Genomic DNA, 14416 nt, shown 5'->3' on the forward strand with positions numbered 1-14416 from the left:
AACCTGCTTGGGATTCTCTCTCTCCCTCTCTCTCTCTCTGCCCTTCCCCTTCCCGGGCATGCTCTCTCTCTCTCTTTCTCTCTTTCTCTCTCTCTCTCAAAATAAACTTTAAAAAAAAAAACCAGAAATCAATGAAACTGAAAATATGAAAACAACAGGAAATCAACAAAGCAAATAGCTAGTGCTGCAAAAGATTAATAAAGCTACTAAACCTCTAAAAAGAAAAAGAGATGACACAAATCATCAGTATCAAGAATGAAGCAAGTTATCACTAGAGATCCAGCAGTCATCAAAAGGATAATAGGGAATGCTACAAACCACTTTACATTCATAAATTTAGTAACTTAGAAGAGTTGAATCAATTCCTCCAAAATTACAAATGCCAAAACTCAACCCAGATGACATAGATAATCTAGATAGCCCTATAACCATCAAAGACATTAAATTTGCAATTAAAAGCCTTCTGAAAGGGTGCCTGGATGGCTCAGTTGGTTAAACGTCCGACTTCGGCTCAGGTCATGATCTCACAGTTCAAGAGTTCGATCCCCGTATTGGGCTGTGCTGACAGCTCAGGGCCTGGAGGCTGCTTCAGATTCTGTATCTCCCTCTCTCTCTGCCCCTCTCTCGCTCACACTCTGTCTCTCTCTCTCAAAAATAAATAAACATTTTAAAAAATTATAAATTTTTTAAAAAGTGAAATAAATAAATAAAAACAAATGATAAAATAAAATCTAAAGTAGAAAAAAGGATCTCTCTGTATTATTTCATGCACCCACATGTGGTTCTGAAATATCTCCAAATGAAAACTTTCATTTTGAAAAAGCTATCACTAAGAATTCATATTAAGAATGTTGATGAACCTAAATTAGAGAGTGCTACTTATAATATGTATCATTTTAAACTCAAACCAGGAGTGAGGAAGAAAGACTCTGAATCAGTGTCACGGTCCCTGTTGTTTTTCATTGAAGTTGAGGAATCCATTGTCTCAGAACTCATTTCTGTCCTGGATTCTGTTTGCACAACATTTTGATCAGTAAAACATCTTTCAAGTGCTGAAAGACAAGGAATCTCAAGAGTGATTTTTGTGTCAGGCAAAACTACCCTCCAAGAATGAGGGAGAAATAAAGACATCCTCAGACAAAGGAAAATTTAAAAAAAATGTTGCTGGCTGACTTAGCCTTAAAACATGGCTAAAGGAAATCTGACCAAAAGGATATAATGAAGGAAGGAGCCTCGAAGTACAAAGAAGGAAGAAAGAACAAAAGAAAGAGCAAAATTATGCACGCAGAAAAACTAGATCACTCGTATATCACTGGTGGGAATAGAAGACAGTACAGCTACGCTGGGAAGCAGTTCAACAGTTTTTTACAAAACTCAACTTACCGTTATTGCAGGACCCAGCAACTGTGCTCTTGGGCTTTATCTCAGAGAAATGAAAACTGATGCTCACATTGAAACCTGTACATGAGTGTTCATAGCAACTTTACACCTAATAACCAAAAACTGGAAACCCAGACATCCTTCAACCAGTGAACAGATAAACCCCAGTACACCCATACTGTGGACTAGTCCTCAGCAACAAAAAAGAAAGAATTACTGATACACGCAGCAACTTAGTTGAAGCTCCAAGGAATTATGCTGAATGAAAAAAAAAGGCCATCCCCAAAGATTACATACCATATGAGTCTATTTATATAAAACTCCTGAAATGAAAAAAGTATAAAGGAGAAGAGCAGATTAGTGGCTGCCAACGGCAGGGACAAGGCAGGGTAGGAGTTAGAGAGTAGGAGGAGAAAAGCAGGTACAGGTTTAAAAGGCAATAGATGAAAACTACTCACGTCATGAAATTAAATAATATAAAGCTGAATACACATACACACACAAACATAAATCTACACACAAATACAAATAAAACTGAGAACATCTCAATAAAAATCTGTGGATTCTATCAATGTCTACATACTGGTTGTGTGATACTATACTACAGTTTTGCCAGATGGTGTCATTGGGACAAAGTGGGTAAAATGTACACAAGATCTCTCTTACAATTGCATGAGCAGCTACAATTTTCTCAATATAAAATTTCTAATTTTTAACTAATTAATTTTAAGTATCTTAAAAAAATTTTTTTAACATTTATTCAATTTTGAAAGATGAAGAGAGACAGAGCATGAGCAGGGGTGGGGCAGAAAGAGAGGGAGACATAGGATCTGAAGCAGGCTCCAGACTCTGAGCTGTCAGCACAGAGCCTGATGCGGGGCTTGAACCCACAGACTGAGAGATCATGACCTGAGCTGAAGTCAGATGCCTAACCGACTGAGCCACCCAGGTGCCCCTAAGTAATTTTTAATTAGGAGAAGCTACCAGTAGGTGACATTAAGTGTGTTAAGGAATCCATATTAAATAGTGCTACTTGTAATATGTATCATTTCAACTCACCAAAACTGGAAGGGATGAAGAAATATGCTGAAGTATCTTGACCACTGTCATTTTCCAATACAGGTGGGCAATTTGTCATCTTAGTGTTATTTTCCAGGCTGGTTTCTTCTTTGCCCATCATTTCTATAAAGACAACATTTTTTAAGTACTGGAAGAAAAGACTACCAAACTCATGTTCTATACCCAATGAAACTATCCTTCTGTAATAAGGCAAAAATAAAGATATTTACATACAGAGGAAAAACAGAAGTATTTGTCACTAACTGACTTAGGCTCAAAAATGGCTAAAGGAAACTCTTCTTACAGAAAGAATATGAAAGAAAGAGTTCTGGAGCATCAAGAAGGAGAAAGAACAATGGAAAGAGCAGAAATCTGGATGCAGAGTGACTGGTTCACTCATACATTGCTGGCAGGAATGGAAAATGGTACAGCTATGCTGGAAAGCAGTTTGTCCATTTCTTATAAAACTAAGGATGCAATTACCAAAGGGCCCGGAAGTTGCACTCTTGGGCATTCATCCCAGAGAAATAAAAACTTGTGTGAGAGAGTGAAATGAATGAAATGAAGCAAAGCTAAAAACGATAATAAACAAGTATTCATAGCAGGTTTACCCCTAACAGCTAAAAACAGGAAACCCAGAGGTTTTAACAGCTAAATAAATCATGGGGTATCCAAACAGTGGAATAGTACTCAGCAGCAAAAAAGAAGGAATGACTGACATGTGCAGCAACAGGAGCAACTCTCCAGGGAATTACACTGAGGGAAGAAAGAAGCCAGTCTCAAACACCATGTGATTCCATTTATAGAACAATGCTGAATGGACACATTATAGATCTGGAGAGCAGATTCCTGATTGCCAGCAGAGAGAGACAGGGCATGGCCTGGAATTGGGGAGAGAAGTCCTCTGGAGGGAGGTGGGTGTGGCAAAAAAAGAGCAACATGAGGGAAAATGGTGCTGATGGAACTGTTTCGGGGCTTCCCTGTGGTAGAGGCTACATGAATCTCTGCAGACGGTAACATTGGTAACATCATATAGAACTAAATACACACCAGCGAAACTGAAACCAGGGACATCTCAATCATATCTGCTTGTGTCTGCGGATGGTAGAGTAACAGTATCTTGGTTGTGATAATTTGTCACTGTTTTGCAAGATGTTAAGATTGGGTAAAACTGGAGAATGGGAACACAGGACCTCTCTGTATTATTTTTTATAACTGCATGTGCAGCTAAACTTTTCTGAAAATAAAAACTTCATTAGAAAAAGCTACCACTGGGGTTCCTGGGTGGCTCAGTCAGTTGAGTGCCCGACTTCAGCTCAGGTCATGATTTCATGGCTCTGTGAGTTCGAGTCCCGCATCAGGTTCTGTGCTGACAGCTCAGAGTCTGGAGTCTGCTTCGGATTCTGTGTCCCTCTCTCACTCTGCCCCTCCCTCACTCATGCTGTGTGTGTCTCTCTCTCAAGAGTAAATAAAAAAAAGAAAAAGAAAAAGAAAAAGCTACCACTGAGGTGCCTAGGTGGCTCAGTCGTTTGAGCGTCCGACTTTGGCTCAGGTTGTGATCTCATGGTTTGTTCGTGAGTTCAAGTCCCACAATGGGCTCTCTGCTGTCAGCACAGAGCCTGCTTTGGATCCTCTGCCCCCCACCATGCCCCATGCCTCGGCTCCTCCCCTGCACATGTGTGCACGTTTCTCTCTCTCTCAAAAACAAAAAATAAACAAAAAAACTTTTTTAATATTAAAAAAAAGAAAAAGCTACCACTATCTCACACTAAGGATGTTGAAGAATCTAGATTAAATATACTACTGTATCAAATGTATCATTTCAAAATCACCAAAACTGGGAGGAATGCAGCAACATAAGGGGAAAAAGTCTTGGCCACTGTTGTTTTCCAATAAAAGTGGATAACTTGTTGTCTCAGGGCTCTCTTCCAGGTTGGTTTGAGCCTTTATCGATATTTCTATGAATAAAATATTTTCAAATACCGAAAGTTAAGAAATCTCAACCCTGAAGTCTGTATCAGGCAAAACTGTCCTTCAGTAATGAAACAGATTTATGAGAATGGTAATGAGTGAACCTGGAGGGCATTAATAAGCCAAATAGTAAACAAGACAAACACTGCATGGTATCATTTATATGTGGAATCTAAAAAGAAAAAAATTCAAACTCATAAAAACAGAGAGTAGCATAAATGAATGGCAGTTCAATGGCAGCCAGGGGCTGGGTGGGGGTGGGGGGGAATGGGGAGAGGCTGGTGAAAAGGTACCAACTTTCAGTTTTAAGATAAATAAAGTCTGAGGATCTAATGTACAGCTGATAATACTGGACTGTATAACTGAAATTTGCTTAAAGTGTAGAACTTAAGCATTCTCACCACAAAAATAAATAAATAAATAAATAAATAAATAAATAAATAAATAAATAAAAAGGTATGTGAGATGGTAGACATGTTAATTAACTCAATGATGGGAATCATTTCCCCATGTATACGTATATCAAATCACACCGTACACTTTATAAATATATTACAACTTTGTCAATTATACCTCAATAACACTGAAGACAAGATATCAACATCCAAACTGGTTTAAAAAAAAAAAAGAATGAAGGGGAAATCATGACATTCTCACACAAAGGAAAGCCAAAAGTATTTGCCACTAGCTGACTTATGTTTGAGAATGGCTAAATGAAAATCTTCTATCACAAAAGAATGATGAAAAAAATTCTGGAGCATTGAAAAAGAAGAAAGAGGGGTACCTGGGTGGCTCAGGTTAAGCATCCAACTCTTGGTTTCAGCTCAGGTCATGATCTCATGGTTCATGAGTTCAAGCCCTGCATCGGGCTCTGCACTGACAGCACAGAGCCTGCTTGGGATTCTTTCTCTCCCTCTTTCTCTCTCTCTGCCCCTCCCCTGCTCATATGCATGAGCTCTCTCTCAAAATAAATAAACACTTAAATAAATAAATAAACAAAAAGGAAGAAAGAAGAATGAAGGCAGCAGACATGTAGATGCAGAGAAACCAGATCACTCACACACTGCTCATGCAGAAGTAAAATGGTACCGCCTCTCTGGAAAACTGTGGCAGTTTCTTATAAAACTAAACATGCAATGATCATACAACCAAGCATTTGCACTCTGGGGCATCTAAAAGAAATCAAAACTTATGTTTACATGAAAACCTGTACATAAACAGTCACAGCAATTTTACTTGTAATCCTGAAAAGTAGAAAAAAGTCCAGACGTTCTTCCAACAGTGAACCAATACACAAACCTTGGTACATCCACGCCATGGAAAGGTACAGAGCAATAAAAAAGAAGGAAATGCTGATACACGCAATAAGTCAGATGAATCTCCTGGGGACTTATATTGAGATGGGTGTGGTTACAAACAGGCAAGATGAGGCATCCTTATGGTGGTGGAAATGTTCTATATCTTGACCGTGGCGGTGGACATCCAACCTACTCATGTGATACAATCAAATAGAACTAAACACATACACAAAAATCAATTTAATTAAACTGGGTAAGTCTCAGTAAGAGCTGTGGATGTGGGGTGCCTGGGTGGCTCAGTCAGTTATGCTACCGACTTTGGCTCAGGCCATGATCTCATGGTTTGTGAGCTTGAGCCCCGCGTCGGGCTCTGTGCTGACAGCTCAGGGCCTGGAACCTGCTTTGGATTCTGTGTCTCCCCTTCTCTCTACCCTTCCCCTGCTCACGCTCTGTGTCTCTCTGTCTCTCAATAATAAATAAGTATTTTTAAAAATTAAAAAAAAAAAGATCTGTGGATGATATCAGTGTCAGTCTCCTGGTTGTGATGTTCTACCACGGTCTTGCAAGATGCTATTGTTGGCCGAAATGGGTAAAGCATAAATGAAATCTCTCTGTATTATTTGTTACAACTACAATGGGTATCCAAATTACCACAATATTAAAAGTATGATTTCTTACAAAGAAAAAGCTATCATGAGTTCACACGAAGGATATTGATAGTTCTAACTTAAACAGTGCTACTTGAAGTAAGTATCATTTCAAACTAACCAAAACTGGGTGGGACGGATTGAGATGAAGAGGCAGGATCTGGGCCAGTGTCATTTCCCAATGAAGTTTGGTAATACACCGTCTGACAGCTGTTTTCCAGGCTGGTTTCTGCTTTTTCCGGCATTTCGACAAGCATAACTTTGTCAAGTGCTGAAAGTCAAGAACTCTCATCTGTAAATTCTATACTGAGTTAGATTATCTTTCAGGAAAGAAGGGGGAAATAAAGACATTCTCACACAAAAGAAAATTAAAAAAAAAATGTTCCTAGCAGATTTACTCAGAAAAGATAGCTAAAGGAAAATCTTCAAACAGAAAGGATATTATGGAAAAGGAATCTTGGGGCATTAGTAAGGAAGAAATAATAGAAACGTGAGAAATCTAGATGGGGAGAAACTGGATCACCTATACATTGCTACTGGGAATGTAGAATAGCACAGGCTCTCTGGAAAACTGTTTGGCAGTTTTTATAAAACCAAACATGCTATTACCGTAAGACCAAGCAATTGTACTCTTGGCATTCATGACAGAGAAATGAAAACTTGTATTTACACAAAAATCAGTATGTGACTGTTCACAGCAGCTTTACTTCTAGTATCCACAGACTTGGAAAGAAAAAAAAAAAAAAACAGATGTCCTTCAATGTGTGAATGCGTTTTAAAAAAAAAATTGCTGTGTATCTATACCACAGGAAACTTTTTACCAATAAATGAGAAATAAAAACTTATATTTACCCAAAAATGTGTACATGGGTATTTATAACTGCTTTATTCCTAATGGCCAAACACCAAAAAAAAACCCAGATGTCCTTCAACAGGTGAACAATTAAACAAAATGTAGTATATCCGTAGCATAGAATACTATTTTCAGCAATAATAGTAATAAACTATTGATACATGCAACAAACTGGATGAGTCTCCAAGCAATCTGAGTGGGGGGGGGGGGAGCTACATCATATATGACTCCACTTATATAACAATCTGAAGAGACAAAATTATAGAAACAGAGAAAAGATTAGAGACAGCCAGGCATCGGGGAGGGGTCTTGGGGGCAGGGCAGGTAGGTGTGGTTCTAAAAATTGCAATAACAAGGGATCCTTGAGTGATGGAAATGATCTCTACCTTGACTGTGGTGGTAAACGTGCGAACTTACACGTACAATAAAACTGCGTAGTGCTAAATGCACACATGAACACATATACACATATACACACACAGATGCAAATAAAACCGGAGGCATCTCAATAACACCTGTGAATTATATCGATGTCAATGTCTGGGTTGTAGTAACACTGTACCATGGTTCTGCAAGGTGTTATCATTGGGGAAAATCCATAAAGCATAAACGAATCACTCCATATTATTTCTTACTACTGCACTGAATCTTAAGTTACATCAAAATAAAATTTTCAAAAAGAGCTGTAACTGGCTTGTATTAAGGATGTTGATGGATCTAGATTAAACAGTTATACACGTGATATGTATCATTTCAAACTCACCAAAATTGGGCAGGAGTGGGAGAGATGAAGAGTCAGTATCTGAGCCCCTGATACTTCCCAATAAAGCTGGGTAATAGATGGTCTCGGAGCTGTTTTCGGGGCTGGTGTCTGCATTTCCTGACATTTCTAGGAGTATGAACTTTTCAGTTGCTGAAAGATAAGAACTCTCAACCATGAATTCTACCTGAGGCAAAACTATCCTTAAGGAAAAACGTGAAAGAAAGACATCTTGAAACACAGGAAAACTAAAAAAATCTGTCCCCAGCAGACTTACCTGTATAGAAAGGCTAAAGTAAAATCTTCAAACAGAAAGGACATGATGAAAGAAGGAAGTCTGGAGCATCAGGAAGGAGGAAAGAACAATGGGAAGAACAGAAATGTGGATGCGGAGAAAGCAGATCACTCACACTTTGCTGGTGAAAATGCAAACCGGTACAGTCTCTCTGGAAAACTGTTGGACAGTTTCTTATAAAACTGCACATGCAATACCATAAGACTCAACAACTGCACTCTTGGCATTCGTGACAGAAATAAAGCTTATGTTTATACAAAAGCCAGGACACAGATGTTCGTAGCAGCTTTACTCCTAATACCAAAAACTGGAAAAAAGAAAAACCCAACAACGACTGTCCTTCAACGGGTGAACGGGTGAACAACTACTGCACGTTGCAACCACAGAAGACTATTCAGCACTAAAAAGGGAGAAAGTACCGATACATGCAACAACCTGAATGAGTCTTCAGGGAATTGTGCCAACTGAAAATTCCAAATAATCTTCAGAGGTTACATCCCGTAAGATTCTCTTTATACAACACTCTTGGAGAGACAAAATTATAGAGAGCAGCACTTGCTAAGGGTTAAGGAAATGGGCAACGGGAAGGAAAGGGCAGCCTGAGAGAGGCAGGTGTGGTTATAAAAGGGCACGACAAGGCATCCTGATAGCGATGGATATGTTCTGTATCCTGACTGTACTGGTGGACATCAAACTTACTCATGTGATAAAATTACGTAGGCATATGTACAAATGCACACAAATCACTACAAGTACAACTGGGAGCATTTCAGTAACATCTGTGTATTGTACCGATGTCAATACCCTGGTTGTGTTATCATCCCATAGTTTTGTAACATGCTAATGTTGGGAGAAACCGGTAAAGAGTAAAATGGATGTCTTTACATTATTTCTTGAAAACATATGGGAATCCAAAATTGTTTCAAAATAAAAAGCTTAAAGTATGAGCTACCTCTAGCTTCCATTAAGGATGTTGATGCATCTAAAGCAAACAGTGCTACTTATTTTAAACTCACCAAAATTGGGTGGGAGAAAGACAAGTGAAGAGCACTGGTCCCTGTCATTTCCTGATGAACTTGGGTGATTCATTGTCTTGGGGTTGTTTTCCAGGCTGGTTTCTGCTGTTTCTGGTATTTCTACAGAAAGGACATTTTTCAAGTGCTTCAGAAAAGAACTCTCAGCCATTAATTCTATATGTAGCAAGACTATCCTTCATTAATGTATAGGAAATAAAGACATTCTCACATGAAGAAAAACTAAAAGAACTTGTCCCTCACAGACTGACCCTTAAAGAAAGGCCAAAAATATTCAAAATATTCCCAAAATATTCAAACAGAAAAGACATGAAAAAGGAATGGCTCCCTGAGCATCAAGAAGAAAGAACAATGGAAAGAGAAAAAAATAGGCATAAAGAGATATTGTATCACTTATGTATTACAGGTGCAAAGTCAAATGGCACAGCTCCTCTGAAAAAAATTTTAGCAGTCTCTTATAAAACTAAACATGAAACTGTCCTATGACCCACAATTGCCCTCTCGGGCAGCCACCTCAAAAAAAATATAAACTTAAGTTTACACAAAAACCAGTATATGACTATTTGCAGAATCAAACATGGGAGAGTGGAAGAAACTGTTGATACATGCAACAGTTGGCATGAATCTCCAGGAAATTATGTTTAGGAAAAAAAAAAGCTATGCTCAAAAGGTTATATGGATTTTATTCCATCTAAATAACAATATTCAAGGGGCACCTGGGTGGCTCAGTCAGGTAAGCATCTGACTTTGGCTCAGGTCATGATCTCATGCCTCTCCTTCTGCCCCTCCACCCACTCACACTCTCTCTCTCTCTCAAAAATAAATAAACATTAAAAAATTAAAAAAAGAAAAAAAGCAATATTCAAGTGACAGAATTATAGAAAGTGAGATCCGTTCACTCTTCGCTAGTGTAGGAGGAAAAGGTGACCAGAGGGAGGTGGCTGTGGTTGTAAAGGGCAGTATGTGGCAACAATGGAAGCTTTCTGGATCACAACTGTGATGATAAATAACACTCGTGGAATAAAATCGCACAGAACTGAATACATGCACACACACACACACACACACACACACACACACACAAATGTGGATATAATCAATGTCAGTACCCCCTAGTTGTGCTATTTTACTATAGTTTTACAAGAGGTTATCGTTGGGGAAAATGGGTAAAACATAAATGGGATCTCTACATAATTTCTTTTTTTTTAACTTTTTTAGCGTTTATTTTTGAGACACAGAGAGACAGAGACAGAGTGTGAGCGGGAGAGGGGTAGAGAGAGGGGGAGACACAGAACTCAAAATGGGCTCTGGGCTCTGTGCTGCCAGCATAGAGACAGACGTGGGGCTCAAACTCATGAAGTCATGAACTGTGAGATCATGATCTGAGCCGAAGTCCAACACTCAACCAACTGAGCCACCCAGGCACCCCTAGACATAATTTGTTACAACCACACATGAATCTGCAATGATCTCAAAATAAAAAGCTTCATTAAAAAGAAGAGCTGGCACTGACTTGCATTAAGGATGCTGGTGAATCTGAATGGCACGACTTATCATATGTGTCATTTCAAACTCACCAAAATTGGGAAGGATGAAAACAGATGAAGAGGCAGTATCTTGGCCACTGTCATGTCTCAACAAAGTTGGGTAATACACTGACTTAGCGCTGTCTCCAAGGCTGGCTTCGGCTTTTCCTGGCATTTCTATAAATAAAAGGTTTTCAAGGGCTGTAATACAAGAACCTGCATTCATGAGTTCTATACTGGATGAAACTATCCATCAGGAAAGAAGGGGAAATAAAGACATCTCACACAAATGAGAACTAAAAGGTTTTGTCCCCAGAAGACTGATTCCTACAGAAAGGTTAAAGGAAAATCTTCTATCAGAAAGGATATGAGGAAAGAAGGAATCACGAAGCATCAGAAGAAAGAACAATGGAAAGAGCAGAAATACGGTTGTGAAGAAACTGGGCCACTCATACACAGCTGGCAGCAACATAAAATGGCACAACTATACTGGAAAACAGGTAGTTTCCCATAAAACTGAATATGCAAATAAAAGATAACCAAAAACTGCACTCCTGGGTACTCATGTCCAAGAAATGAACACTTCTATTTACACAAAAACCTGTACATGAATATTCACAGCAGCTTTACCCCAATAGTCAAACACTGGGTGGGGGGGGAATGAAAATTTTCTTCGACAGGTGAGCCGTTAAACTACAGCATACCTATACCATGGAACAGTAGTCAGCATGCAGTGATACATGCAACAACTTGGTTTAATCTCCAGCGACTTACCTGGGGTGAAAAAAAGCCAGTATGAAAACGTTACATACTACATGCATCCAACTATATAACAATTTTGAAGTGACACACTTTTAGAGATAGAGAATAGATCAGTGGTTGCCAAGAGCTGGGGAAAGGGGAAAAGGGAGGGCAGGGCCACCAGAGGGTGAGAAAAATGTTCTGTACCTTGACCACAGTGGTGGATGTGCAAACCCCACGTGATAAAACTGCCTGGAACTAAATGCACAGACACACAGTGAAACCAAACTGGGGATGGCTGAATAAGATCCGTGGGTTATATCAGCATCAGTCTCCTGCCCTTGATATTTTACTGTAGTTTCACAAGATGTTACCTTTGAGGGAGACTGGGTAAGGGGTACCACTCGATTCTTTCTTAGAACTACATGTGAATCTACAATTATCTCCTAAAACTTTTAATTAAAAAAATAGCTATAGCCAACTATACTTCAGCTTAAAAAATAGCTATTGCTAGTTTGCATTATGAATGCTTTTTAGGGGCACCTGGGTGGCTCAGTCGGTTAAGTATCTCTTGATCTCACCTCCGGTCTTGATCTTAGGGTTGTGAGTTCAAGCCCCATGCTGGGCATGAGCCTTCTTAAAATAATAATAATAATAATAATAATAATAATAATAATAATAAGGAATGCTCTTTAATCCAGTTGAAAGGATGCTATTTCTAACATGTGCCATTTCAAACTCACCAAAACTGGGAGGGATGCAGAAAGCTGATGAGGCAGCATGTGGGTCCATGCTGCTATTTCCCGGTAAAGTTGAGCAGTTTGCCGCCTCAGGAAACTGGACCAGACTGGGCTTTCCTTGTGGCAGAAGGGCTGGAGGTACTGCTGGAGGACACTGGGCAGACAGGGTAACACAGCTGGCACCTTCCGCACCTTCGCTGACAAAGTAGGAAAGGGCGGCAAGACCAGGAGCTGGGCCGCCTGGTGTGCGATTGGACTGTAATGAAAACGTGGGGACAACCTTGGGAATTGGTGGCTTCTGCCTGAGGTCCGGCTGCTGTAGCTCAGGGGATGCTGCCGACTGAAGAGGAGCTCCCACAGAGTTGGTCAGGGGCTGGGTTTCCTGCTGGTCCTCTGGTACAGAGGGGCCCGCGGCTCCCTGGCCAGGGGAAGAGAATACAATGGGTTACGCTCTTTGCTTTGGTTCCTGGACTTGAATTTCTCCACGAGGTACAAAATTAAAACTGTTTTGTGTAAATCCAGAGGACCTGTAAAATCACACAAACCCATGATAAACCAATTGTGACAATAATAAGTAAAAAGCTGATAAAAGCATGAACACCTGCTTTCCTGGTGAAATCATTTTCCATAGTTAAGGATAAATGCTGAATTTTTATTACATGATTTTTATTCCTCTTCAACCCTACATTTTGAGTGCATTTTATAGATTACAGTTACAAACATAAAAACACTCAGTATCAAAATTTCTCAATCCTCAACTATAGCATTCCTCCAAGAGAGGTTTAATCTCCCATCTGCTGCTACAGTAAGTATATCTCAGCCTTGCTAATCTCAGAGTCATTAGTTCTCTCTCACTTCTAATCGATTGGTATCTTTAGGAACTAGAGGTTTATCAAAGTAGTGAGAATGTTTTTATGACACACAGTTTGGCAACAGGGGCTTCTCCCAAGAAGGTTGCATTTTTGAGACGATTCTGCAAAGCTGGTTTACCTGCCTATTTGTGTTTTCAATAAGTTCTTGCAAACCCTATTATAACACAAAAAGTATTTTAGCAGATCCTATTTCAAAAGAAAAGTAACAGACAAGAAAATACCAGTAAGCCAAATCTTTATCGCTAGAAACAAGGGAAGCTCTGAAGCCATCAGAAAGATCGTTTCCCACTTGACGCCCGGTTTTGGTGACACAGAGCCGAGCTGGCTGAGATAAGGGGCCCCAGCCTCCTACTCAACTACTCATGCCATACAGGCGTTTTCAGAAGCTTTACTACCCGCAAGTAAATGTACTACCATTCTTATAAGCCACCACATTTAGGACGGAGTCGGTTTACATCAAGGAGAATGCTATTTTAGGAAAGAAAGTTTCAAATCTGCTAAAAGGCCAAAGAGCCTCTCTGCATAGAATGACGGTGCGAACTCCTAGGCAGTGAGCATTCCACTCCGGAAAGAACAGTGAGCCAGATATAACAGATGTGACTTCTGGCTTCAAAGTATTTTTAACTCAGGCCATCGACAGTTACCCTTACAAAACCTTTGAGTGCATGTCCCGTACAGGCCAACCAGGTTCGGGACTAATAAAACCTGAGAATTCTTCAAACACACAGAAACTTCATTCAGGGAAACAATACACTTCAACCGGAGGCTGGAACCATTTCCCTTCATTCCTCCATTCATTCAAATAAACAGTTCTTGGGGGCCTACGACCTGTCAGAACTGCTTTGCTAGGTGCCGGCAATATGGACAGAAAACACAACACAACACAACAGATCACCGGATCCTGCCCGAAGAAACTCCCATTGTAGCTGGAGAGGGATGATTTCAATCAAGTGACCGGCAGCCGCAGCAGTGGTTCTCCAAGTGCGGCCTCGGGCCAGTAGCATCCACATCGCCTACTGGCTTGTCGGAAAGGCACCGTCTCCCACCCCAGACGTACTGAGTGGGGAACCCTGAGGATGGGGGCGGCGATCTGTTTCCACAAGCCCTCCAGGTGGTTCTGCTGCGTGATCCAGCGAGACCCACCGGTCTGTAACGCTGAGGTAAATGGCGCAGGCGCTAGGGGGACATGCTTGGGTTCTGATGCTTATCAGCTGTGTGACCTTGGGCAAGTTGCTTAACT

The 14416-nt window shown here is 40.1% G+C and overlaps 1 protein-coding gene across 1 annotated transcript in view; it reads right to left on the reverse strand.

The window, feature by feature from the left end:
- The window catches only part of BEND2 (BEN domain containing 2), a 30828-nt gene extending 21479 nt beyond the window's left edge, over nucleotides 1-9349 (reverse strand). The window contains 4 exon segments of the mRNA XM_047844641.1: nucleotides 2440-2562; nucleotides 6477-6626; nucleotides 7972-8121; nucleotides 9280-9349. Coding sequence (XP_047700597.1) covers nucleotides 2440-2562; nucleotides 6477-6626; nucleotides 7972-8095 — 397 coding nt within the window. The 5' untranslated portion in view covers nucleotides 8096-8121; nucleotides 9280-9349.
- Between the last annotated feature and the right edge of the window lie 5067 nt (nucleotides 9350-14416).

The sequence above is a fragment of the Prionailurus viverrinus genome, chromosome X (genome assembly GCF_022837055.1).
Source record: "Prionailurus viverrinus isolate Anna chromosome X, UM_Priviv_1.0, whole genome shotgun sequence".
NCBI classification, from domain to species: domain Eukaryota; kingdom Metazoa; phylum Chordata; class Mammalia; order Carnivora; family Felidae; genus Prionailurus; species Prionailurus viverrinus.